This window comes from Polyodon spathula, chromosome 1, assembly GCF_017654505.1.
Source record: "Polyodon spathula isolate WHYD16114869_AA chromosome 1, ASM1765450v1, whole genome shotgun sequence".
Taxonomy (NCBI): Eukaryota; Metazoa; Chordata; class Actinopteri; order Acipenseriformes; family Polyodontidae; genus Polyodon; species Polyodon spathula.
This window is the reverse complement of record NC_054534.1, coordinates 89,835,754-89,863,307: the sequence shown is the minus strand read 5'-3', so window position 1 is coordinate 89,863,307 and position 27,554 is coordinate 89,835,754. Positions and strand designations below refer to the sequence as shown.

Here is a 27,554-nt window from a genome sequence, read left to right as displayed (position 1 = left end):
CCCAAAAGACTCAGAGCTGTAATTGCTGCCAAAGGTATTGACTCAGGGAGGTGAATACTTATCTAACCAAGACATTTCAGTTTTTTTATTTTTTATTAACTGTTGTTTCACAATAAAAATTATTTTGCCTCTTCAAACTGTTGAGTAGCTTGTGTAAATCAAAGGGAAAAAAATCTCATTTAAATGCATTAAGATTTCAGGTTGTAACACAACAAACTATAAAAATGTCCAAGGAGGATGAATACTTACTACAGGCACTGTATTTGTAATATACAGGTATGGGAAATTAGAACTGTATATCACAAGCTTGGGCACTGGCATGACCATCAACTGGTAGATAAAAGGAATAAGTGTACACACACACACACACACACAGACACACACACGCCTTACCTTATTGTCACTAGTCATTCCTTTTTCATAGTGAGCCAAGGCATTTACATAGTCCCCACTGAAAATACATTATTTAGCAATGAGTTATTGCATGAGCTATACTATTGCAAACTTTGCTACACTATTTATCAATGTTATTTGTACACTAGTCAATCTGAGTGACGTAGCTTACAATCCCAAATACGGTAAGTTATATCTCATCAAACTGAAATGTGCTTGATATAATAGATGGTTCTTTAAATGCTACAGAGACTATCTACATACGTGAATTCCAGCTGAACAGCGTACTCCTTGGATATGAATGGGATCTGTTTGGGAGCCAGTCGTTTAGCCAGCTGTAGTGCACTGTCCCAATGCTGCAAGTCTCTCCTCATCTGCAACAACATAACCAATTAGAGTGCTAGCATCACCACAAAGGTACAGTTAAATAAATAAAATAAAAACACAGTTTACGCTGCTACCCATGTGTACTACATACAGTATTGTTGAAAATGTATTTTTCAAAACATGATGTGGTTGAGAGGGGACTTTTATAAACATGTACACACTTAAATCCATCATTAAGAAGACAGATTTATGAAATGACTTGTGTAGTAGCCCCAAAGCTGAAGAATGATGGAATGGATATTTTTAAACTAATTTGCAGCAATACATAATACATATGACAAGAGAGAGTCAAGGGGCGTTCCCTAATGCTTTTAATTGTTAGGTAGGTAATATAGGTCAGGAACGTAGTAAAGAGAGATGCCATTTGATATGATTTTTGCTTCTGACTCAGCAAGGTAACAAGGCTTATTCAGGTAAAGCAATATTATTAATCAAAGTGACAGTGGAAGTCTGGTTATTTACACAGTTAGCCATTAGTCCAAATCAACCCGTGCACTGTACCATAAAGTTTTATTGTGCACTTTGCACTGCATATAATGTATTACAGGGCTTCACAAGAGACCATGTATCTGTATGTGTTGCTCTTTGTTTCTGTAGATAGAAATAAATAGTACCTCCAGTGCAGCTATGGGGCAGCTAGATGACAGGTACAGGTCCTGGGCCTGATTAAAATCATTTGTGAACATGGCGAGATGTCCTGCCAGAAGGTTCTGATCTTCGATTCCCTGAAAAGAAAACAGTTGTTGGAAAAAGTGATAAAATGCCAGAAGGGTTAAACCTGACATCTAGTAGAATCATCAGGACTTTGAATACATGAGAAGATAATGTTATGAATAATTTTGCTTGTTTTAAGAAAGTAATTTGAACTCTTTCCAAAGAGAAATTTACTCCAGCTTGGTAGTAAGCAGCATATATTGCAACACATGGGAAACACTGCCATTTACTGTTTAGTCTGTTCATTATTTAACCCAGCAGCATCACACAGATTATTTGGAAGACTTTATGAATGCACATGGCTGTTATATCTTTTATTATCCAGGATATAGTGGCAGCATATGACTGCACATCTAGTTATACACAGTTGTAGTGGAGAATATACTTATTACATACTTGTTTTTTCATGCAATGGCTAGTACAATGACAACCTATTTCTATGTAGAAAATTAGTTTTTACTGTACTTTAATTTGCTCCAATGACATGACCATCCCCACATTTCCAACCATGCGGTACACTCTGATGGCAAACTCCACTTCCATGTGATGGAGACAGGCTCTGCCCAATTCAGTCCAGGCTGAATTGTCATTCAGAACTTTGCACAGCTCCCAGGCTTCAGTGAACCTGCAGAAAAAAAAAAAAAAGTACAATTTCAGCAGATGTTGCGATAAAAAGTAAATCTGAATTATTATTATTTTCTATTCATTTTTAATAAAATTACATTATACTCCCCTTTTAAACCAAACTTTAAATGCTTAGTCTGAATGTTCCCTCACCACTGAACACACTTAATGATAAGGATAACTGATGATCATCTAGCCCAGTGCTACTCAACTCTCGCCCTCGAGATCCATTCCAGTCATGGTCTTTATTCCAAGCAGGTCCTAAATTAGTTAATTGCCTCTTAGAAGCTTCAATGAACTAGACTAGAACCTACTTGGAGTAAAAACTTGGACTGGACTGGATCTCGAGGGCCAGAGTTGAGTACCACTGATCTAGCCAATCGATTCTTTACCCCCACCGGACATAAGCAACACATGTTGCCAAGATCCTGAACCCTGAAGGGGAGGTCTGGCTAGTCTCTGCCTGGCTTCATCAGGCTCCTGGTGCACAGTGAGGAAAACTAGACCCCTAATGATTTTCATCAACTATCAAGAAAATGCTCCCTGTGGATTCCCAGCCAAGACTGCCAACTCATTGTGAATAAGATTTGTACTACAATTGCATAATTTACCTTGCATTCCTGCTGGCAGTGCTTTTACCAAGAGGGCCAACCCCTAGCAACACTGAATTTTAACTTTCAGAGTAATGCATATTTGGGTAAAGCTCCCATGTTAACTACTGTGTAGTGCACTGTTGCAATGTTGCCCGCCTCTGTATGTATTTCAGCGTTATATGTTGCGTGTTGTGTGTTAATGTTGGTGTATAGTCATTGGTACACAGGATATAAATGGGTCTGTGGAACACAAGTTGTTTAAAATGTATATTTGTATTTAGGCACAAGGATTGCACAGCACTTCACGTGCAGGTAAAATGTAATATGTGAGCATTGGGAATTGCACTTTATTAATTCACGTGCAGTTGTACCGCGACTCCAACTGAATGATTGATTAGCAATCTACTCTTGGTACAGCTGCATAAAAGTAGCATGTTTTCACTCACTCGGGGTTGTGTGTTCGGTGAGTGGAGAACGGGGTTGAAGACGGAGGTAATAGCAATTATGATAGTAGCTCACCGTGTTTGTCTGTATAGTTCGTTTTGTTTGTCTCTTTGTTTTGGCTGCCAGTGCCGTGTCCTGTGTCTTGTTTGTCTTTACAACCTTTTATTTTCTGTCTGTTTCATTATTAAATGCTGAGCGAAACCAATCGCTCAGCTTCACCAAACTCCACCTCTTTGTTTATTCTGTGTTGGTTCCTGTTCCACGTCACCCACACATGCCATCCAGTTACATGCACTCTAAGCAGAGTTACCTTTTAAGCATCAGTGTTTGTGTCAGCATAAGGGTCTTGTCAGTGCTAACGTTGTCTTTCATGCTGTTCATGAAGGAGTGAGTGCTGAGAATGATGTTGTTGGTTTTGCCACTCAGAGTCTGGCAGGTCAGCTCTCCATTAAACAGCAGCAGTGGCTTATGGGAGTAAGGCAGCTTGGTGCCTCCAGCGAGGATCACTTTGGAACCTGTAATTTAAAGAATTCAATGTGATAGAAGTTGAACAGTTTCTTATTTTCCTTAAATGTAGTGAAGGGATTCCCTTCTAGTTATGACACTTAGCCTCTAAATAAAAAGTACCAAAAGCTTGATGACTACAAGTCCAAAAAGACCAGTCCACTTCACTAAGCTTTAAAAAGGTAAGTACAAATCTAAAACTATATAAAAGCTTCACTTGCTATTGCAGTATCATTAGTGTAAATTATTGTAAAGCAAAATTGATTTACAATGTCTAATTTCTTAAATCCATGACTTTATACCCTTATCTACAACATAAGAAAACCATTTTAACTACCTTGAATTGTGTCTTTGTGAAAGACATATGTGTAAACTTTATCGTCATCATAGGCAATAAATACACCCTTGTCCATGGGCCAGTTTTCCCACAGAATGCCTTTGATAGTAGGTGAAAAGTTGGGGACTTCATACAGGGAATCATTTACCTAGGAAAATAAGATAGCCATGATTGAGAAATGAAATTACTTGATCAGTAAATCAAATAAAGCAGATATTTTTACTTACCAAAATATACTGTATTTATACCTTGGACCAAAAAACAAAACAAAAAAAATAAAACATTCACAGTAACACTGTCAATGTAGGGCCACTCTAGATAGCTACAGTAGAAGTTAAATCTTGGATACATTATATAATTAATATAAAAACACAGAATACTGATATCCTACTTACTGGGCAATACACAAAGCCATCACTCTTGTCATCAATGAATACCAGTCTGGTTCCATTGGGGTCTGGAAAGATCTTTCTGACACTCACTGTGTGTCGATATTCATTGATATACTGCCAGTCCTCGATGTAAAAACAGTGAATTAAACCAGTCTATGGAAGAACACAAATTATTTATTTACTTTTTATTGTGTTTTGACATCGTTCTCTAAATCAAAAAGCATCCACACATGGCCATACAATGAAAAAATCTTAACATAGGAGGGACATAATACATATTTACAATGAACAATTAAGAAAAACGAAGCCCTTACATCTGTCCCGTAAATAAGGAAGTCAGCGGTCAACGCGTGGCAGAGGATGCGACACTTGTCATCTCGCCCCGGGAAGAGGCGTGTCTCCCGCTCCTCCTGTGCCTCCAGATGTTCACTCTCAATCTGAAACACACTCACAGTCATTGTCTGACCTGAGAAACACTAGTTAACAATGGCCAGCCCTAAACCAATAACGCTTCACGATGAAGGAGACTGGTTTGTAATATACTATAATTAGGGCTTCTAGTTTTCGGGCTTTATTTTTGATCATGTGATGTCCCTTTAAACATATCTTGAGCTGATTCACTTTCTTAATCAAACACTAATTACAAAAGGAGGTTGTTTCTTTTTACCCTCATTTAACAAATGACGTGCATTGATCTCACCTAATTCTATTTGAACCTGCATTTTGTTTTGGCTCTAAACGCCAAATTCTGCTTATTAATTTCCACTGTGTTTGTTTAAATTAGCGACGCACTAGAAACTATCTGGTATTCAGTTAAGGCTTAACAACTTTTAATTAAGGTTTAAAGGAAGGGAGAGAGATGGAAAATAAAAACCGAAAACTAGAAGCTAACTAAAATTATTATATTTTATTTTACACATAGATGTACATTTTTTTTAAAGCACCATCAGACCACCAAGCTATTGTGCATTTGAATGCACTGTGTTCCCAAAAATGATACGTGTGATTAGTACAAATTAGTCATTTAGTATAAACATGAATAGAAGGGAAATAAAACAGACAATTTTCGAAAAACTAGAAGTTATTTAGCTATATATGAGCTGGCACGGCTACTGGATAACAGCCACCATTCAAAGAGCAAAATGTCCCTGTACATTTTAGTAAATGTAGGCAGCATTATGCATCTGTTTAAATAATTACAATAGTCCCCGATATGTTATATATGTGTGTTTACAAGGCTGATTTGACAAAATGCAATACTGTATATTCTCACCATATGCAGTTGCACTTTTCCCTCGAAGAGTGCAGCAGCGTAATCTGAATTGATATGCATGCTGGCTACTGTCCCAAGGTATTCCATATCTTTAAGTTTTTCCACACCTGCAGATGGAACACATTTTAGTATTTAGTTGTCTGCTGGTAAGGAATCAGCATGCCAGCTAATTCGGCAAAATTAAAAAATATATACATTTTTCTTCTATCATTGTCCATCCATCAGCAGTCCAAAGCACCTTTGACTACTGTCCCATAGTCCAATTTCTGTGTTTTTGTGCATATTTTAGCCTTTTAGTCTTGTTCCCCTTTCTTAACATGGTATTCTTACTGCAACACATCCTTTAATCCCTGATTTCAAGAGTGACCGTCGTACTGTTGATTTGAAGGATAAGGACACCTGTGCCTTCTGCCAGTTCTGTGTCAATGCAACGCTTGTCTTCTTTCTATTCCTTAAGGATATTATCTTCACGTATTGCTCATCCTTGTTAGACAGCTTTTTGGGTCTTCCAGTCCTGGGTTTGTCAATTACAGATGATGTTTCTCTGTATTTGTTGATTATGCTTCGGATACCACACCTTGAAAATTGAATGATGCGAGCTATTTCACTCAACGTTTTTCCTTCTTTATGCAAGTCAAGGTTGTTACAATAATAGAAAACACTAGTGGAGGCTTTGAGTAAATTGTTGATGAATTAAAATAAGAAACTTTTATCAGCTTTAATTTGTACATACCATTTTCACCAAGAGCATAAAACCATGCCCTGTTGTTCATCCCCACAGTGATATGGTAGGGACCCACTGCAATAAAATTAGGTTCCACCTCAACTGAAACTGTGATGGGACGTTCCTATTGAGAGACAGAGACGACAATGTGAAACATTCACAAACGTATCATGAATTGGTTTCCCATCACATTTGATATATAGTGTACACCTCTATACATAATATCATAATTTGTGAATGCACTGCACATTTGTTTCCCTAATCCAGTGTTAGAGAGAAAAAAAAAAATTGTTTCCATGTGCCTTCACTCAAACAGAAAAAGTGCTGTAAATGTGTGGTGTAATCAAACAAACAGCAGTGGAAGATCTGACTGTTTAATGTACTGGGCACATTCAAATTACCAAAAGAGTGGCCTGAAATAGATTCCTGATTAAAATTAAATACTGTTGAGTTTGTGCTGCGCTGTTATTAAAACTTCTTCCACACTGACTAGGCATGGTGCTTATAATGCAGCATATTATTAAAGTTCAGTGTCACAAACTGGTAACATGAAATCATGGATATCTAATTACCTGTGGGCAATTGCAATCTGTGGACAAACTGTAGACTAACCTGTCTGTCGAGAGGTATTGATGAAGAGGGTCTATGACACAAAAAGGTAAGTCGTTACACATGTAACAGGAATCAATACATCTCCTACCCCTTCCACATGGTTGGCTACAGTGACTTCCAGTAAAGAGGTAAGAACAGCAAGCCGTGTCCCGCAAGTGTCTCCAAGAATGGGAAGTTTTGTCAAGAAAACGTGAAGTGTCCCCCTCTGTGACGAAATAGCAAGCAACTGTCCATCATCTGTCCAGGAAAGGTGGTCTAGACCTGCCAATATATATATAGGTTTCACCACAATAAATTATATATACTCTTGAAATGCATTCTATTGGAGAAATGGTTGAACAAACTGGGACTGTGAGGTTAATTTAAAAAGTAAACATAAAGGTTACCTACCCTTGGTTTCATCATCCAGGTTAATTATAGCATACATTTCCTTCAGCTCTGATAGATCGTGGATTTTGATGCTAGAAGATATTAACATTTCAAGCAGGGAAATGATTTTAAAAGCAGAAATTTCAATAAATTAAAAGGGAAACTAAAGGCAGGGTCTACAAGAAGGAGCAAATGCTTGTTTTATCTGTATCACAAACATGGAAGGAAAAACCTAGTCTCATATCTTCATGCAGAACAGATTAAGAGAAATAATAGGAATAAATAATAATCTTTTTCAAAATACACATCTACAATTGATTCTCTTGTCTCAAAAAAAAACTTTTTTTTTTTCAACAATTTCCTTTTTTTCAAAACCCATGTTTTGGACACAAATAAACACACATAAATATATACTAAAATCTGCAAGTAAAAATGCTATTTTAAATGTTTCCATGGAAGACATTTTCTTGCACTGGGTAAGCTCACAGCACTGTCCTTCATTACTACAGTGGACAAGGAGTGCCTTTTACAGTGAATTCCCATAAAGATTTATTTCTCTGTTAACCACCATCTTATATTAGTTGCTTTTACCAGTTATCACCACAAGACGCAGCTTTGTTGAGGGACTGTGAAATGGCGATGCTGGTCAGACTGTCTTTATGATTATGGGCCTGGAAGAGCTCTTGACCAATCTCACGGATATGTGTTGAAATGACTACAAAGTAGCCCTGGGAGAACCCAATCATAATGTAGCCATCCCCATACCTGTTAAATAAAAAGCAATACAGCAAATCAAACCAACAATATATGTATTATTGACAGGTGAGGAGGGCTATAGTAGAAAATGATTGCCCCGAATACTGTTACTGACAGGGGGCTACAATGCCTGAACCGCAGGCTGAGGGCATTGCACCCTGGAGGTAACAACAGTCTTCCTGAGGGGCATTTAATTTATCACTATGGCTGAGTCTGCAGTACATATTTAATATATGAATCAGTCAAGAAAAAGGTTGGTTGGAAAAAGGTGAGGCAAGGTTGGATAGTATTTTGTTTAAATATAACTGATACAGCATAAGTAAATAAATAAACAACAGAATATGTTTTTGAAGTTCATACCACATAGTTATCAAAGTCTTGCTGACTGCTGCTTAATACAGTTTAGATCCCCGTCGTCATATTTGTTTAGATTGTCGAGCTAAATTTGTTTGAATTTCAGAAAGTGAGAAAGCAGTGACAGTGACGCTTTAATCACCATTTTCGTGCTTGGAGAATCGTTCTTTGGCAGTATGTTTTGTAATTCACTTCTGTTAAGTAACAGAATCATGTTCAGCAGTTTTTTCAGTCAGCCATTTTTCCATTAGTTGTGCTTGGAGAAGGGTGTTCTTTGGCAGTATGTTTTGTAATTCACTTCTGTTAAGTAACAGAATCATGTTCAGCAGTTTTTTCATTCAGCCACACAGGCACTGGTTTTTCAAAAGTCGGAGATATTTTTGCACAGTTAGGTATAGAGTATGATGTTTTGCTTGTACCAGTGTTTTTCAGACTCTAAACATGTTGTTTTTTTGGGGGGGGGGGGGGGGGGGTTATGCTACCATAGAATGGGGGGGGGTCATCTACAAAACGACATGTCACATATATATTTTAAATACTTTTTTTTTTTCTGGGGGGGGGGGGGGGGGGGGGGGGGCTTCTCGTCGGGGGGAATATTGAGAACCACTAGGTAAATGTGAAGGATTAGCTACTACAACACCTCATGTTAAACTATATTACTTTTGTTTGCTACACCTGCATTTGTATGTAGAATACAGAATATATTTGTGGGGGTCTTACCATCTGTAGGCTATAATGTTGCCATAGCGCTGCTGGAAGGCCAGCTCAATTGGGTTATCTGGGTCATTAAGGTTAAACAGAAACAAGGTCTTCTTTCCAACCACCACACTGACCTGCAAAGCAAGTGTTCAAAGTTGCTTAACTGTTATATCTGAAGTTCAGCTATTTGAGATATACTGTGTACCTGTTTCAAAACATGTAGATCAACTTCACTGATAAGTTAATATTTGAGAGCGCAGCGTATTTCTAACATCATGTTATATTGATAAGGATTCACTGAAACTCACTGTGCTTTCTCCCGAGGCCGCTCTCTCATCTGTCTTCATTACTGAGAACTGGATCTCACTGGGCTCAGCACGGACTGTTGTCTATAAGTTAAACATAGCAGTGGAGTATAAATGGCAGTGATACAGTTTAAAAATAGAGCTTCATAAATTAATTGATAACTGGAAAATATTTGTTCTTAAAATAAAAGTCAGGGTACTATTCAGATTATTAGCATTTTTTTAAATATGGATTAAAAAGAATTGTTACCAACTTCATTTTTTAACACATATCCCATTTTTCTTGTTCAGTTCTGCCCCGGTTTATTCACCTGTCTCATGGTGTCCCCTTCATGGTTGCTAACAGTGACCATCTTATCTTCACTCCCAAGAGCCAGCAGGTTTTGAGTGCTCCAGCAGCCACAGGTAATCCTCTTTGTGTGCTTTCCTACAAAAGAAAAAGCCTGTAAGCAGGGCTTGAAAAGCACATGGTTGAGGCAGTCTGCACGTTACAGTTGTGGATGTCCATCATTAGATTTGAAACCCTGAACAGCACAATGAAAACCACTGTAGAAAAATGTAATAATAAAACAAATCAATTACATGGTTATTTTGCTCATTGAACAGCCCTAATTCACCCTGCTTAGACACATTAATGGTTAATTTGCTGAACAATGAATACATACATTTACACAAAGTATGTCAATTAAATTCCAAGAATGAAGTTCATGAATAGTACAGTATATAGATGATTTACTGAATTTCAAAGAGTTTATTGCCATAGTATTTATAGACTTTTTAAGTAGCTCAGATATCTTACAGGCATCAACTAGTTTGACATGCTAACATTTACACAACTAGTAGAGTTTGAGTTAGATTCAAATATAAAGCCATTTTCTTAAGGTAGCTAAAAACATATTGAAGCATATTACAGACACACCAATAGACATGCCCCCTTAGTCATTGTGTTTACAAATGTAGTCTTGCCGCTATGTGTAAAATATATAACATTCCACTTGGTACTTAAAAAATAACATGTGACTATTATCTGGGCATTGAGGAATATGACTGAAAATAAGATTTCCTTTTTTTTTTTTTTTTTTTTTTACCAAGAATTGGAATCTTGCGTGAAGTCTGCTGGTTATATATAAGAAGATTCCCTTTAGCGGTGCCTACTGCCAGCAGAGATCCAACTTTTGACCACAGGAGAAAGGACATCTGATCCCTGCAAGAAAAGGTTATATCCATAGTAAAGGTTTATTCCACTCATAACACTCAAGCCATTTCAGAATGCCCCATGTCTTACCTCATTCCACTGTCCAGCTGACTGGGTTTGTGTGTGTTGGCATCCCACAAATAGATGGAACTTGATTTGTCAGCTATCACTGCCAGTGTATCTCCGTCTTTATCCCAGTCCATTGCAACACAGTTACTAAAGCATTACAAGTACATTTTATTTTATCAAAAAGTGTTACAAAAACATAGTGTATACTTTAGAATCAGTTTTAAAGCAATATGAAAACAACACCGGTTGCTTTAGAATACAAAATTAGATCATTTTGCAAATTGAACAGAAAAGCACCTATTGAACAGAACATACTAAAATATGGCCAATCACTATATTTGTAGATCTGCTACCAGAACACGGTACATTATACATTTGGTTACAGACAATGTTAAGATATTTTTTTTTCTTATTGTATTACCATTTAAATTTACTGGAATGTCTAGATGTACAGCTTACTTACCCAGGCAGGTTAATTTCATCTTTCTTTTGCCCATGACGATCAAATATCTTTACTGTACAGTCAGGTCTGTCAAAAACAAACAGCTGTCATACATTTTCTAAGAGCTTAGTTCAATCTTTTTGACCATCCAATGCTTGGTATCTTTGAAAGACCAGGATCTATTTATGTACATGTTTTAATGTAAACTGATGTATCCATTCTTAGTATTATTGTGGTATCATTTTTATATAACATTTTATCAAGAAAGTCTGCATAGAGTAAGCATGTGGTGCTCTGTTGGGAGCAGCTGTGATTTGTATATACTATAAAGCAATTGAATTTATCTTTCAGCTTTGCGATTGGAATGACAAAAAAGGCACTACATCCGCATTATTTTAAATCGTGTAAAAATAATCACAATACACATGACTACAGTGGCTTGCGAAAGTATTGACCCCCCCCTTGGCATTTTTCCTATTTTGTTACCTTGCAACCTGGAATTAAAATGGATTTTTTGGGGGTTTGTATCATTTGATTTACACAACATGCCTACCACTTTGAAGATGCAAAATATTTTTTATTGTGAAACAAACAAGAAATAAGACAAAAAAAAAACAGAAAACTTGAGCGTGCATAAGTATTCACACCCCCAAAGTCAATACTTTGTAGAGCCACCTTTTGCAGCAATTACAGCTGCAAGTTCCTTGGGGTATGTATCTATAAGCTTGGCACATCTAGCCACTGGGATTTTTGCCCATTCTTCAAGGCAAAACTGCTCCAGCTCCTTCAAGTTGGATGGGTTCCGCTGGTGTACAGCAATCTTTAAGTCATAGCACAGATTCTCAATTGGATTGAGGTCTGGGCTTTGACTAGGCCGTTCCAAGACATTTAAATGTTTCCCCTTAAACCACACGAGCGTTGCTTTAGCAGTATGCTTAGGGTCATTGTCCTGCTGGAAGGTGAACCTCCGTCCCAGTCTCAAATCTCTGGAAGACTGAAACAGGTTTCCCTCAAGAATTTCCCTGTATTTAGCACCATCCATCATTCCTTCAATTCTGACCAGTTTCCCAGTCCCTGCTGAGAAAAACATCCCCACAGCATGATGCTGCCACCACCATGCTTCACTGTGAGGATGGTGTTCTCGGGGTGATGAGAGGTGTTGGGTTTGCGCCACACATAGCGTTTTCTGTGGTGGCCAAAAAGCTCAATTTTAGTCTCATCTGACCAGAGTACCTTCTTCCATATGTTTGGGGAGTCTCCCACATGCCTTTTGGCGAACACCAAACGTGTTTGCTTATTTTTTTCTTTAAGCAATGGCTTTTTTCTGGCCACTCTTCCGTAAAGCCCAGCTCTGTGGAGTGTACGGCTTAAAGTGGTCCTATGGACAGATACTACAATCTCCGCTGTGGAGCTCTGCAGCTCCTTCAGGGTTATCTTTGGTCTCTTTGTTGCCTCTCTGATTAATGCCCTCCTTGCCTGGTCCGTGAGTTTTGGTGGGCGGCCCTCTCTTGCCAGGTTTGTTGTGGTGCCATATTCTTTCCATTTTTTAATAATGGCTTTAATGGTGCTCCGTGGGATGTTCAAAGACTCTGATATTTTTTTTATAACCCAACCCTAATCTGTACTTCTCCACAACTTTGCCCCTGACCTGTTGACTCCTTGGTCTTGGTGGTGCCCCTTGCTTAGTGGTGTTGCAGACTCTGGGGCCTTTCAGAACAGGTGTATATATACTGAGATCATGTGACACTTAGATTGAACACAGGTGGACTTTATTTAACTAATTATGTGACTTCTGAGGGTAATTGGTTGCATTTAGAGGCTTAATAGCAAAGGGGGTGAATACATATGCACGCACCACTTTTCCATTATTTATTTTTTAGAATTTTTTGAAACAAGTTATTTTTTTCATTTCACTTCACCAATTAATTTGGACTATTTTGTGTATGTCCATTACATGAAATCCAAATAAAAATCAATTTTAATTCCAGGTTGTAAGGCAACAAAATAGGAAAAATGCCAAGGGGGTCAATACTTTCGCAAGCCACTGTATACTACAGCAAGTTATATCAAGGAACTGCGAGGTGGAAAGTTCCACATTTAGCTTACCCGGTGACAGCAAGATAATTTCCCAAAGTTTTTTGCCATCGGTACTGCAAGGTAGACCCTTGCCAAGCCTTTTCTGTGAGAGTGAACACTCGCTGTGGGGGGTAAATAAATAATAAACTCGATATACATGGTCACTGTGGTGACGGTCACTTGCCTTTTGGACATAAATAATAATAAAAAAAACATAACATTTTCTTTGTGGTTTACTTATTTTCTTCTTTACATTGTCCGTGGTCCTTTTAGCTGATTTAGATCTAGAATACATGACCGTATCTTTTACAATTCGTCTAAAAACTAAACTCAGAACCAGCCCTATTTACTTACATTTCCTAGCAAATAAACTAAAAAAGGATATTTTACAACACAACACAATTTAATTTGTCTATACTCTTAGCTTGTTTTGTATCTGCACGGTACTGTAGTTTACTTGATCTGTGTTGTCATGGTGTGAACCGACAGATTTACAGCAACGTAATGCAAACAGAACAGTTTACTGAAGCTGTAAACGCAATGTATGTAAGTGTGTAAGGAGATATCCCACATTACAATATTTCTTATGTTTTAATTACATACAATAAATAATTGAGAAATACACAATAAAACATTACTGTAAAATAAATTCGATCGGTGACAAAGGTAGAACCAACAACTGTGTCATATATTTATGAGGAAGAGACAACAATCGCGATATAAATTTCTAAATGTTACAGGAAAAATGTAACGTATATATACAATATTTTCTTACCTTCATAATTACGATTTGCTGCTGTTTATTTTAAAAGACGCACATCAGCTTCAGCCAAGGGATTGTTTAAATCCCAATATGCATCGCTTCACAGCGTCCGCGTCACCCATAGCGACCTTGCTGAAGCATCCAATCAACTCGGCTAACAGAAGGCAATCGTCAAAATGTAGTCGTCTTTGCATTCTGGGAATTGTAGTTTTATAGTACTAATTAAGCAAGCACAAAATAAACTACTGCAGTTAGATGTTGGTGATGTTTCCTAGGAATCCAAAAAGGGTCTTTAGGTGTTTTTTTTTTTTTTTTTTTTTTAAATCTATATAGCTAATATAAAAAGACTTGAATCACTAAAGCACAACCTTCCAGAAAATACAATTTTGTTTTGCAGGGATGTAAAATCCCTCATAAAGAAACTTTAGAAGCTTGTCAAAAAGCACGAAATAATAGACTAGATAAATCAATACCAATAGCAGAGGTGCTGAACATGATCAACGTAGTTTTAGAAAACAGTTATTTTACATTTGTTGATAAGAATTACAAGCAAAACGATGGTACAGCAATATGATCTAAATTAGGAATGAATTTTGTCAGTACATACATGGGGAAATGGGAAGAACAATTACTAATAAAAAACAGGAAAGGTAAAATTTTAGTTCACCGTAAACATAAAAGAATAATTGACAGAACAGGTTCTACAAATACTTGCACTAGTAGATGAAAAGTGTGTAAATACATGGACAAAAGTAAAAAATATAATTAAACACAAGAACACCACATATCCAATAAAAACTAATACCTACTGTAAAAATAGCAATGTTGTTTGTGGAATAGCCTGTGAAAAATATGATGAAATAAAATTAAATATGTTTGATAGACTGGAACAACTTTATATAAAATAATTCAGAACCACCTTTCATAAATTAAAAATAAATAAAAAAATAATGAATGAACCATTAGTACAGCACTTCACCAGTCCAGGACACGACATAAATAATGTAAAACTTGTAGTATTAGAACAGTTAAAATTAGACAATAGAAGATTAAAAGAAAGTAAATGGATAAATAGACTGAACAAGATTATGCCAGCGGGACTCAACAGAAAAGAATGACCTAATTAACTCCAGTAAATATATAACATTTAAAATAAATAAATAAACAAAATTAATTTAAAAGTTGTGCATGCTGAGGCACTGGGGAGGTTAAATCAAGGCTGATCCTCAGAGCTGGCATTGCATGAGAATATAAATAGAAGTTTATATAAAATAATGTTAATTAGAATTAATACAGATTTAAAGTCACAATATATAGAACACCATTACATCATGTAAGAATAAATCATGGATTTGAATATAAACAATAACAAGTAGTTGTAATGCCTTCAAAATTCTATAAATACCTCCAATGGTTTAATTCAAACACAAGCTCCCTTGAGAAAGATATTTACAACATATTGAAACGTTTGGCAGCTGACTCTTTGAGCTAATATATATATATATATATATATATATATATATATATATATATATATATATATATATATATAAAGGCCGAGTTTGTGACCCTCTTAGGGTTTTCACATATTTCACATATTTCAAACCTAAAATGTTATTAGATCTTAATCTAAGTCCTAATAATAGATAAAGATAACATGATTAAACAAATGACACAGAAACATGATACTTTTTCAACATTTATTTATCCACAGATGATTCAACATTCAATATCCATGTGTGGAAAAGTATGTGAATCTTTAGATTCAGTAACTGGTGGCACCCCCTTGAGCAGCAATTACTTCAACTAAGCGTTTCCTGTAACTGTTAATCAGTCTCTCACATTGGTTTTGAGGAATTCTGGCCCATTCCTCCTTACAGAACTACTTCAGCTCAATGACATTTGAGGGCTTCCTTGCATGGACAGCTCTCTTCAGGTCCTGCCACAACATTTCGATGGGGTTTAGGTCCAGACTGACTAGGCCATTCTAAAACACATAATTTCTTCTGCAGACATTCTTTTACAGATCTGCTTGTATGTTTAGGATCATTGTCTTGCTGCATGACCCACTTTCAGTTCAGCTTCAGCTCATGGACGGATGGCCTGACGTTCTCCTCTAGAATTTTCTGATACAATGCAGAAGTCATGGTTGTGTCAATGATGGTAAGCCGTCCAGGTCCTGAGGTAGCAAAGCAGCCCCAAACCATCACACTCCCACCACCATGCTTGACGGTTGGGATGAGGTTCTTCTGTTCGAACGCAGAGTTTGGTTTTCACCAAACATAACTTTTCTCATTGAGGCCAAAAAGTTCTAGCTTTGACTCGTCTGTCCAGAGAACATTGTTCCAGAAGTCTTATGGATCATCTATGTGCTCTTTGGCGAATTTCAGAAGGGCAGCAATATTCTTTTTAGAGAGCAGTGGTTTCCTCCTAGCTATCCTTCCATGAACACCATTCTTGTTCAGTCTTTTTCTGATAGTTGAGTCATGAACACTCACATTACCAAGGCGAGAGTGGCCTGCAGATCTTTGAATGTTAGTCTGAGTGTTACTCTTTGTGACTTCATTGATGATTTTCTGATTTGTTCTTGGAGAGATTTTGGTAGGGTGACCACTCTTGGGTAGAGTGACTGTGGTCTTGAACTTTCTGACAGTGGATTGGCAATGCTCCAAATCCTTAGAAATGGTTTTGTAACCCTTTCTAGACTGAGGAGCATCAATAACGTTTTTCTGAGGTCCTCAGAGATTTCTTTTGATCGTTGCATGACTGTTTCCATACACCTGTATGGTGAAGACCAAACTCACAAAGTTTCTAATCTTTATATAGGGTGGGGCCTCCCAAACTCACCCCTGAAGATCTACCTAATTATTTAAACACCTGATTGTAATTATCCCCTTAATAGAGCTGATAAAACCAAGGGTTCACTTATGTTTTCACATACCCTGAATCTTAATTACTCAATGTTTGTCTAATTTACACAGCATTTTGTTTCAAAAGACATGAAACTGGTTAATATAAACCATATTGGATATTTAAGAAAAGACTGGCTTTGATTCAAGAAGGCTATCACAGCAAAACTATAGATTTTCCATAATTATCATTGGGGTTCACAAACTTTTTCTCGACACTGTGTATATATATATATATATGTGTGTGTGTGTGTGTGTGTGTGTATATATATATATATATATATATACAGTAGTGTGCAAAAGTTTTAGGCAGGTGTGAAAAAATGCTGTAAAGTAAGAATGCTTTAAAAAATAGACATGTTAATAGATTATATTTATCAATTAACAAAATGCAAAGTGAGTTAACAGAAGAAAAATCTACATCAAATCCATATTTGGTGTGACCACTTTGCCTTCAAAACAGCATCAATTCTTCTAGGTACACTTGCACAAAGTCAGGGATTTTGTAGACATATAGTCAGGTGTATTAAACAATTATACCAAACAGGTGCTAATGATCATCAATTCAATATGTAGGTTGAAACACAATCATTAACTGAAACAGAAACAGCTGTGTAGGAGCAATAAAACTGGATGAGGAACAGCCAAACTCAGGTAGAAAATTCAAGGCAGACAGGGGTTTCCAGATGTGCTGTCCAAGCTCTTTTGAAGAAGCACAAAGGATCGTAGACGCAGTGGTTGGCCAAGGAAACTTATTGCAGCAGATGAAAGACACATCATGCTTACTTCCCTTCGCAATCGGAAGATGTCCAGCAATACCATCAGCTCAGAATTGGCAGAAAACAATGGGACACTGGTACACCCATCTACTGTCCGGAGAAGTCTGGTCAGAAGTGGCCTTCATGGCAGACTTGCGGCCAAAAAGCCATACGATGACCAATCCGACATGGAAACAAGGCCAAGCGACTCAACTATGCACGAAAACACAGGAACTGAGGTGCAGAAAAATGGCAGCAGGTGGTCTGGACTGATAAGTGTCAAAATTAGAAATATTTGGCTGTAGCAGAAGGCAGTTTGTTTGAAGGGCTGGAGAACGGTACACAAATGAGTGTCTGCAGGCAACAATGAAGCATGGTGGAGGTTCCTTGCAAGTTTGGGGCTGCATTTCTGCAAATGGAGTTGGGGATTTGGTCAGAATTAATGGTCTCCTCAATGCTGAGAAGTACAGGCAGATACTTATCCATCATGCAATATCATCAGGGAGGCATCTGATTGGCCCCAAATTTATTCTGCAGCATGACAACAACCCCAAACATACACGGAAAGTCATTAAGAACTATCTTCAGCTTAAAGAAGAACAAGGAGTCCTGGAAGTGATGGTATGGCCCCCACAGAGCCCTGATCTCAACATCATCGAGTCTGTCTGGGATTACATGAAGAGAGAGAAGCAACTGAGGCTGCCTAAATCCACAGAGAACTGTGGTTAGTTCTCCAAGATGTTTTGGCCAACCTACATGCTGAGTTCCTTCAAAAACTGTGTGCAAGTGTACCTAGAAGAATTGATGCTGTTTTGAAGGCAAAGGGTGGTCACACCACATATTAATTTGATGTAGATTTTTCTTCTGTTCACTCACTTTGCATTTTGTTAATTGATAAATATAAACTATTAACATGTCTATTTTTTAAAGCATTCTTACTTTACAGCATTTTTTCACACCTGCCTAAAACTTTTGCACAGTACTGTGTATATATATATATATATATATATATATATATATATATATATATATATATATATATATATATATATATATAGCAAGCTCTCCATGAAGACTAGGCATATTTTAACAATGGAAAATACTTGCATTTCATCTACATGCTTTGTGGCGGTGATTGCCAGTTGAAAATCCTTCTTGAAAGTTAAATATTTCAGCTCTGCTGAATGCAGGGGTTCGAATGGTGGTTTCGTTAGTACAAGCATCACATTCAACCGCCAACGAGGGACAAGGTCCTTCCTAGGAAAACACAAACTCCAAGCTCCCTTCAAAAACTGTCCTGCCAAGAAGTGAACTCTGGGCAGAGAGTCTGTTTTAACATGGCAACTCAAATAGCCAGAGCCGGACACGTTACTGAAAAAAAAGTTTTATTCATTACATGTTTCCTCAAAAAAAAGTAATATAATGGCCTGTGTATATAAATATATACTGTATTACTTAATACAAAGTAGCGTGTTATAGTGCTGTAATCATTACATATAACTCGTTATGTATTTCTTCTCTTATCTTATCCTGCGAAACAGTTGTTGTGACTATTGTTTACTTTTTAATTATATGTCTGGTAATCAATTAGGTTTTTAAAATGTTTGTAGTATAAATGTGTTTAACATAAACTTACTGTACTGTATATTGCCTGACTCAATCATTTTGCATTATGAAAATCATATCTATATACAAGTGTTACAATTTAATCTAACCATGAATATCACATCAACAATAACAAAACAAAACAAAAAGTCTATATGTTGATAAATAAAGCAATAAACAGAAATAATGGGGTAATGCAATAAATGTGGCCACCACTGTAAGCAAGCAAAATTGGCATGTACGGATACTCATTTTTTGTTCCTAGTGCCTTGCCTTATTGAAGGACAAGGCTCAGAAAGACTGATTTAATTGCCCCATGGCTTATTATTGTCGTGAGACATCCCAGAAGAGAGATTGTATCATCAGTGCTCAGGCACCGAAATTAGAGCAGTCTAGCATGTCAGAGTTAAAAAGGTAAGGAGGCAAACTCAGTGGTGTTATTATATTATTACTCCCATTCTATTACCTCATTATTAACAAAAGTAATATAGTTACAGTAATGTATTACTTATATAGCATGAACATTTAGCAGTCCATTTCCAGGGAAATGGTTATAGCTGGTGTGTGTGATTCGTTTAGCTGTATAACAGGACCATCATACTGTAATAGTTCCTGTACCTTTAAGGATAGGTGGTGCTGTCTCTGCCCATAAGAACATAAGAAAGTTTATAAACGAGAGGAGGCCATTCAGCTCATCTTGCTTGTTTGGTTGTTAATAGCTTATTGATCCCAGAATCTCATCAAGCAGCTTACTGAAGGATCTCAGGGTGTCAGCTTCAACAACATTACTGGGGAGTTGGTTCCAGACCCTTACAATTCTCTGTGTAAAAAAGTGCCTGCTATTTTCTGTTCTGAATGCCCCTTTGTCTAATCTCCATTTGTGAACCCTGGTCCTTGTTTCTATTTTCAGGTCGAAAAAGTCCTTTGGGTCGACATCGTCAATACCTTTTAGAATTTTGAATGCTTGAATTAGGTCGCTGCGTAGACTTCTTTGTTCAAGGCTAAATAGAGTCAATTATTTTAGCCTGTCTGCATATGATATGCCTTTTAAACCCAGAATAATTCTGGTTGCTCTTCTTTGCACTCTTTCTAGAACAGCAATATCCTTTTTGTAGCGAGGTGACCAGAACTGAACACAATATTCTAGATGAGGTCTTACTAATGCATTATACAGTTTTAACATTACTTCCATTGATTTAAATTCAACACTTTTCACAATATATCTGAGCATCTTGTTGGCCTTTTTTATAGCTTTCCCACATTGTCTAGAGGAAGATATTTCTAAGTCAACATAAACTCCACATATATGTATGTGTGCTAGAGCGAGTACACAGAAAGAGAGAGTGTAAGACTGAGTGCACACGTGTAGTTTACAACTACTGAACTCCCTGTTTATCTACTGTACAAGTCATAGGGATTATTATTATTATTATTATTATTATTATTATTATTATTATTATTATTATTGTGCTCAGATTATTCTGTTGTGAACAGTTAGAAAGGTCTTCCGTCTGGATATATTTGTTTTACACCGGATTTCATGTGGCTCATTTCTGAAAAGGATCCAAACACTATTGAAGGTCTGGGGTCCAGCCTCCAGACCCTCACAATACATGTGTGATTTTTTCCAGCAGATGATACAACCAGAGGAGAGTTGCCTATCACACCTCTCACATCATGCGCCTGTCACCACTGGTGTGAAAAGTAGTGTCGCAGCGAAAGTACCATTTTACCGCAGGACAAATCGCATTGCATCCGCTGTGTGAAGACTTTAAGAGTAGAGGGAGATTTCCCCTTGTTAAAAAGGTCCTGCAAAAATGCAGCATGGCTGCCATGGAGCAAGTGATGGGATATTCTGGAGGGTTGCAATAACCTCATCCGACAGACCGAGCTGGCTTAGTTGCAGGCACTCAGTGGCCAGACCCACAGCTGCAGGCTCGCTGGGTCAGAATGCCACACGGTGCCCATGCAGGTTGCAACAGACGGGCAGCTCCCAAGGCTGGCTGTCCAGGAACTGGACCAATGCTGAGAATCAGGCTCTCATCAGTTCATTTTTGTGGTTTTGGTTTTTGTGGACACCAAGCTCGTGGGCAACACTATGCAATGTTGTCTCCTTTGTAGCCACCCAGAAAAATTCTGCAGGGCCGGGTGAACTGCCCACAGTTTCAAAGGATTGATGTGGAGACCCTCCAATGGAGGTTTCCATACTCCCCACACTCCACGGCTGTTCCATACAGCGCCCAAGCCCAGGATGGATGCGTCTTTAGTAATGACCTGTCTCCTCATGGTGCAGCGCAGATAAGCTGGGTGTTTCCACCATGAGATAGTTTTCATACAGTGATGAGACACAGTAAGCAGGCTGTGTTATTCCACTTCAGGTTGAAAAATCTTGCAATTGAACAAGGCCTGAAGGCCTGGAGAGGTTGCATGTGGAGAAGCTCCAGGGGAAGGATTTGGGAAGCTGCTGCCATCAGGCCCATTAGTTTCTAGAAGGTGACAACCTTTGGTGCCATGTTGGGCTGGATCAGCTCTAAGCAGGCAGCCTCTGGACTCTGTCATCACACTTTCTTTCTTTTTATCTTCAAAGAGCCCATTTTGGTTTAGAAGTGATGAGGAGACTGACAGTACAAGTTATTTGCCAAACTGAGACTTACCTCTCACTATTAACCAATACAGCAACGTCACAATAACAGATTCAGCTGCCTAATCCCACGGTAGTAAAGTATGAAAATAAAAGGAATTGGTAACTGAATGTTCTGTAGTGACAACCCAGTACATCATTTTCTTCAGTTGACTTCCACTGAACTGTGAGGAGTAGGCTAGTCTACAATTTAAAAGGAGTTACAGAAACAAGTGTGACATTTGTACTGCTGTTTCATGTGAATTACTTAAAAAACTGTTTTACACCTGCTTATACAGTAAGTTCTTGATTTTTTTTGTGTCACATTAAAAAAAAAAAAAAAACACACACCCCGCGTGCAATGGCTCTAACAAGAGAATAACCATACAGAGCTTAGAAACCTACAACCTGGTCTATGTCTAAGGAAAAGAAATGATCAAAGTTAACTTCCATCTTAAAATATTTAAATATTTGTGATTAGCATTTTGTAAACAGTGTGGTTTTTAAATGATACACAGTATATCACAATAAATAATTAAAAAAAAATCTAGTCAAAATTTTTGTAACACAACAATTATACCCACATGAGTGGTAACAAATTATATATTTATACAATTGCACTAGTATGTGAACACAGAAGATGCATTTTAATGCAGCTAGTTTCCTAAAGAGGATTTCATATGATTGACGTCAAGTTTTTTTTTTTTTTTTTTAAAGCATTGAAATACATTTGATTAACCTTGTCCAAAAATATCATTCTGTTTTAGTTCCTGAGACAGAGGCCTGTGTGCGGCTTTAATGACCATAGCATGAATAATGTGCAATAAGCTGCTCCAAAACAAAACAAATAGACAGAGTAAACTATATTAACAATGTTTAAGCCATCAAAGGGAGATATTCTATTTGCAGCCTTCCTACTTTTGTTCTTTGGACTGCATTGAATAAATTATTTAGCAAATATCAACTTAATAAAAAAGGGGACTGTTAGGGCAGGATCATCACCGCAAATGCTTATAATTAGACTAAAATATAGGATATATTTGTTTTCAAAGTTTTTGTTTGTTGTCATGTACAGATTACAGATCTTAATTAGAGGTCAAACACCAGTATTCATTTAAAACCCTCTGAATAAAACCCCAAATAATCATTCACACCTTTGTAATAGTTTATTTTATTTTATTACAATATAAAGTTTTGAACATTATGCAATGAAGGTAAAAAAAAATAAATACAAATAAGACACATGCAACAAACATGGACAGTGCAAATGTTTTTTTTTTTAATGTGACACAAAAAAAAATCAAGAACTTACTGTATAAACAGGTGTAAGACAGTTTTTAAGTAATTCACACGAAACAGCAGTACACACTTGTTTCTGTAACTCCTTTTAAATTGTAGACTAGCCTACTCCTCACATCTTGTTTGACAGTTCAGTGGAAGGCAACCGAAGAACATTCAGTTACCAATTCCCTTTATATTCATACTTTACTACCTGAATCTGTTATTGTGTCATTGCTTATTGGTTAGTAGTGAGAGATAAGTCTCAGTTTGGCAAGTCAATTGTACTGTCAATCTCCCCATCACCTCTAAAACAAAATGGACTATTTGAAGATAAAAAGAAAAAAGTGTGACATTTACGGTGCTTTCTATAAAAATAAACATAATCCAATAGAAAAAAAGAACAAAAAACAATAACCTTTATGCTGTTGAATTGAAAATCTGTTTGTAAATCCAGAACCATTAAAGTTTTAGCTGACAACAACAAAGAGGCCTTGTCAGATAGGCAAATAACCAAAGCAAGTTAAATTACATTTTCGAAGTTTCTTTTTAGCGTCTCCTTACATTTTCTTTATGAAAATTATACTATCATTCTAAGTGGTTACTGTTTTTTTTCTTCTTTTTATATTATCTGTGTTAAGGTTCATGAACCTGAGTCTAGGAGCTGCTTTTCAGTTCTAGTTGCCTGTGTCGCTGTAGACATCTATCTCTAGCTAACAAAAGGTAAAAAAAGATAATGTTATTTGATGTAACTTTAACCCAGGGGGGTTTTCAGCAGTGACTACCAAAACAACGCCAAGTCCTACTCAGTGCAGGTCTACAGAGACAGCAGCTTTAAATCTTTATTGTTTGTTCATTTTAACAATCCCAGAGTCTCTCTGACTCTCTTGTTGTATTTCTTCATATGGAAAGCCACTTGAGAATTATCCAGGTGTACGTATGTGATCGTTATTTGAAAGCTGCCTCAAGCTACAATGGGCACGTCTCCCAGGATATGGCATGGAAATAAGACATTAATAACATTGATGTATCTTTCTGTTTACTGCACTGATTAACTTAGAGAAACCAGCTAGAACCTAATTATATAGCTTCAGTGACATAAGGAAATAATTCATATCAAAAAATATTTGTCAAGTGGTCAATTGTGTTTAGTGGAATTATTTTTCCTAGACCTCCTTACAGGTGTACAGTTGAGCTTTGGGAAAAAATGCATATTATTCAGGTATAAAATCATTCTGTTTTCACCTCTGCAAATGTGCTTTTCCTTAGTAATGTTAACTTACTACACTCAGTTATAGTCTACTCTCTCATCTAAAATAACCAATAGAAAATATATAGTGACCTGTCTTGCATGAGTGTGATTTATTTTGATATTGTTATTAACATTCCATGAGTAAATACATTGAATGAAAAACATTATTTTATCCTATTGTCTTTGGGAAACAAACAAATGCAAATACAGGAGGAAAAAAAAAAAACAGAATACATGTACCTTTAAAATCAACATCAAAACAAAGATCAAGGCACAAAGCAATATTTAAAATGTAGTGTAAAATGCCTCTTCACGAGGTTGCACATATGACTCCATACAAAAGGACACAATCTTTGAAGTTACAGAAAATATATTTTAAAGACAGAAATACACAGTGTGTACAGTACTTCAGATATAACACCTATATAATTTCCTTTACTTTTGAGTGCATATTTATTTATCTATTTCAGAGTAAGCTCAGTTTATACTCTATGGTACTGTGCAATTTTATTGTATTCTTGTTACTGCTGTTTATTTTGTTTTTTTTTACAAGGAATCTTAACTATATAATATATCACTACATATGCTTTACTTTGAGTAAGGATAAACATTACTTATGAGTAAGATAAGGTCACCAGAACATCTTCATTCACAAAATATGTATTCACTTGGTCAAATATAATATAATACCCTTTTAAAGAAACTATGACATGTGTGTTGTAATTAAATGTTTAAATATTATAATGTAATTCAGCATTGAAGTTACCAGTCAAAGACACACAAAAGAACAATGGAAAACGAAATAAACTATATAGACAGCTACTATATTTGCTATATTTTTTAGACCCTCTACTGCACATCTGTTTGGTAAATCCTCATTTAAGACACATCATAAAGTATTTTATGAAAAGCTTTTAACAGTAATATAACAATTATAACAATATTTTGGTTCAACCAACATTTTTGTGCAATTAAACAAAAAGTGCAAATAAAGGAAAAAAAGGCTTCCCACGAATGTTACTTCGAAAGTGTAGCGAGAACATGACCTCTATTTGCCTTGATCCATGTATTGATTGCAGTTAGATGTGCTCTTCAGATCAATAAGATACAGCACTTTCAGTGCCGCTAAAAATGAAATCCTTTGTACATCTATCACATTTATATTAAAGTCAGCCTCATGAAAATGTAAATGTTTCAACCACTTCAAACAGTAATGTGTATCCTGTCAACAGAAAAATAACTGATAGATTTTTTTTTTTTTCTATTGCTGAAAAAAAAAATAACAGCCAATGACAGCTTACTTCCTTTATGGGCGACTTGAAACAGCAGAGTAACTGGTAAAATGTATTCAAAACCCGAATAAATTAAAACTCTCATCATATTCTACATTTACTGTGCACCAACGGCTTTGATCACTCTATAGCTTTGTAAACCGTATCTTGCATTGTGTCCATCAACAAACAAAATAAACATGCCATAAATATGAACTATACTGAGCTTTTCAGCTGTATAGGATTCCTAACTTAATAATTACGATATTGTATAAAGACACACACACACACGCACACAAACAAACACACACACACATATATAATATATATATATATATATATATATTATATATATATATACTATATACATATACACTACGTATATGAGGATACTTTTATGATAGGATAAGATACAGTACACTAATTACATATTATTTATGTGCAATAGTTTTAAATTTTAACAGATTTAAAATGCATTCCTTGGTAATACACTGGTTGTTCTTATTAACATCTTTTTTTTTCTGAAAATGTCTTAGTTCTTTTGGGGAAAAACAAAAATAAATTACACTGAAGTTAAATGTAGCCAACAGGACATTATATAACAAAACTATGTTGTACAGTTTTTTACTGCAACAACACAGGCGCCAGCCCTTCCCTGGCACAACGGTGCAACCTGCAAAAGAACACATTTATATAATACATGAAACTGTATTGACACTTACTATATTGTACAACATTAAATAGTATTTCACTCTCATTAGTAAAACCTGCTTATGGTCCGCTGAACCCAATGCCATTGCACAAATAAATTAAGTAAATTCTTTGAGAATAGTACAGCTAAGTCATTGTTCTATTGAACCAAAATTAGACTGTAATCATTAGCTCCAATGTGAAGGTAACTTTTAAATCAAAAGGGTAACGTGGCAGGGTAGAAAAGGCCTGCGTGTAACTAAAATGTATTGGGTTTATTATTTAAAAGGAAATGTATTGTTTGTTTATTGTACAATGAGCGAACGTATTCTGATTTATCCGCGTTTAGCTAAAAACACAATGTATTAGTATGATTTAAAAATATATGGTTTTGTGTGGCAGCTTGGATAGAGTTAAACGCCCGTCCTCTAAACTCGTGCAGAACGTGACCATCTCCGGACTGATTCATTTACTGTTAATCCGGATATGGTCACATGAATAAAACACAGCAGCTTTCCTGTTCATGGGGGTATTTAAGGGGAGAGAACGGGAGTGAGCAGAGAAAATCTAAATAAAAAATGAAACCGAAAGTAAAAAGAACAGTAAGCAATTGCTATTCGTGCTGGGCTAACCTGCACAGTATTGGCTTATGTGTCAGATTTGTGTTTTGTGTTCGAGATCTGTTTTTGCTAGATCTTTTATTTTGCTCTATCAGTGTTGTTTTTTTTTCTTAAAATACTTTTTGTATTTTTGTTAATAAAAACGGAGTAAGAACAAGCCTTTCACCCGAGTACCTGCCTGTGTGTTGTTTCTGTCAGCTATCTGGTCTGGGGACATCAACCCTCGGCTACCTTGTCACAGGTATATCAGGGATAAGTATTACTGTATATTAACATTGATTTATAATAGAAAGTGTTTATTTATTTAAGAGGTTGCATGTAAAAATGTTCAATAAGAGATTTACCAATAGCATATTTATCTGCCTTATTTTCACTAGCATTAGAACTTCGCTACTTCGCAGTTTAAGATTAAGCCAGTTTATGTCAGTTCAATTTAAATTATGGCGTCATATTCCTTTTTGCGGCTTTTAAAAGTACGAAATAAACCAAAAAACAATACCCGATAAATAAAACAACTTTTAGTTTT

General features: G+C 36.4%; 1 protein-coding gene across 1 annotated transcript in view; it reads right to left on the bottom strand.

The window, feature by feature from the left end:
- Nucleotides 1–14,123, bottom strand: part of wdr19 (WD repeat domain 19) — a 29,770-nt gene extending 15,647 nt beyond the window's left edge. Inside the window, exons 1-21 of the mRNA XM_041265274.1 lie at nucleotides 14,038–14,123; nucleotides 13,293–13,384; nucleotides 11,208–11,273; nucleotides 10,766–10,891; nucleotides 10,569–10,684; nucleotides 9,792–9,907; nucleotides 9,484–9,564; nucleotides 9,197–9,309; nucleotides 7,958–8,131; nucleotides 7,388–7,458; nucleotides 7,086–7,258; nucleotides 6,395–6,509; nucleotides 5,662–5,768; nucleotides 4,703–4,825; nucleotides 4,392–4,541; nucleotides 3,997–4,144; nucleotides 3,466–3,670; nucleotides 1,960–2,119; nucleotides 1,395–1,505; nucleotides 658–767; nucleotides 394–451 (exon numbers count right to left, since the gene is read on the bottom strand). Coding sequence (XP_041121208.1) covers nucleotides 394–451; nucleotides 658–767; nucleotides 1,395–1,505; nucleotides 1,960–2,119; nucleotides 3,466–3,670; nucleotides 3,997–4,144; nucleotides 4,392–4,541; nucleotides 4,703–4,825; nucleotides 5,662–5,768; nucleotides 6,395–6,509; nucleotides 7,086–7,258; nucleotides 7,388–7,458; nucleotides 7,958–8,131; nucleotides 9,197–9,309; nucleotides 9,484–9,564; nucleotides 9,792–9,907; nucleotides 10,569–10,684; nucleotides 10,766–10,891; nucleotides 11,208–11,273; nucleotides 13,293–13,384; nucleotides 14,038–14,043 — 2,421 coding nt within the window. The 5' untranslated portion in view covers nucleotides 14,044–14,123. The remainder of the gene's footprint in view (nucleotides 1–393; nucleotides 452–657; nucleotides 768–1,394; nucleotides 1,506–1,959; nucleotides 2,120–3,465; nucleotides 3,671–3,996; nucleotides 4,145–4,391; nucleotides 4,542–4,702; nucleotides 4,826–5,661; nucleotides 5,769–6,394; nucleotides 6,510–7,085; nucleotides 7,259–7,387; nucleotides 7,459–7,957; nucleotides 8,132–9,196; nucleotides 9,310–9,483; nucleotides 9,565–9,791; nucleotides 9,908–10,568; nucleotides 10,685–10,765; nucleotides 10,892–11,207; nucleotides 11,274–13,292; nucleotides 13,385–14,037) is intronic.
- Nucleotides 14,124–27,554: the final 13,431 nt, after the last annotated feature.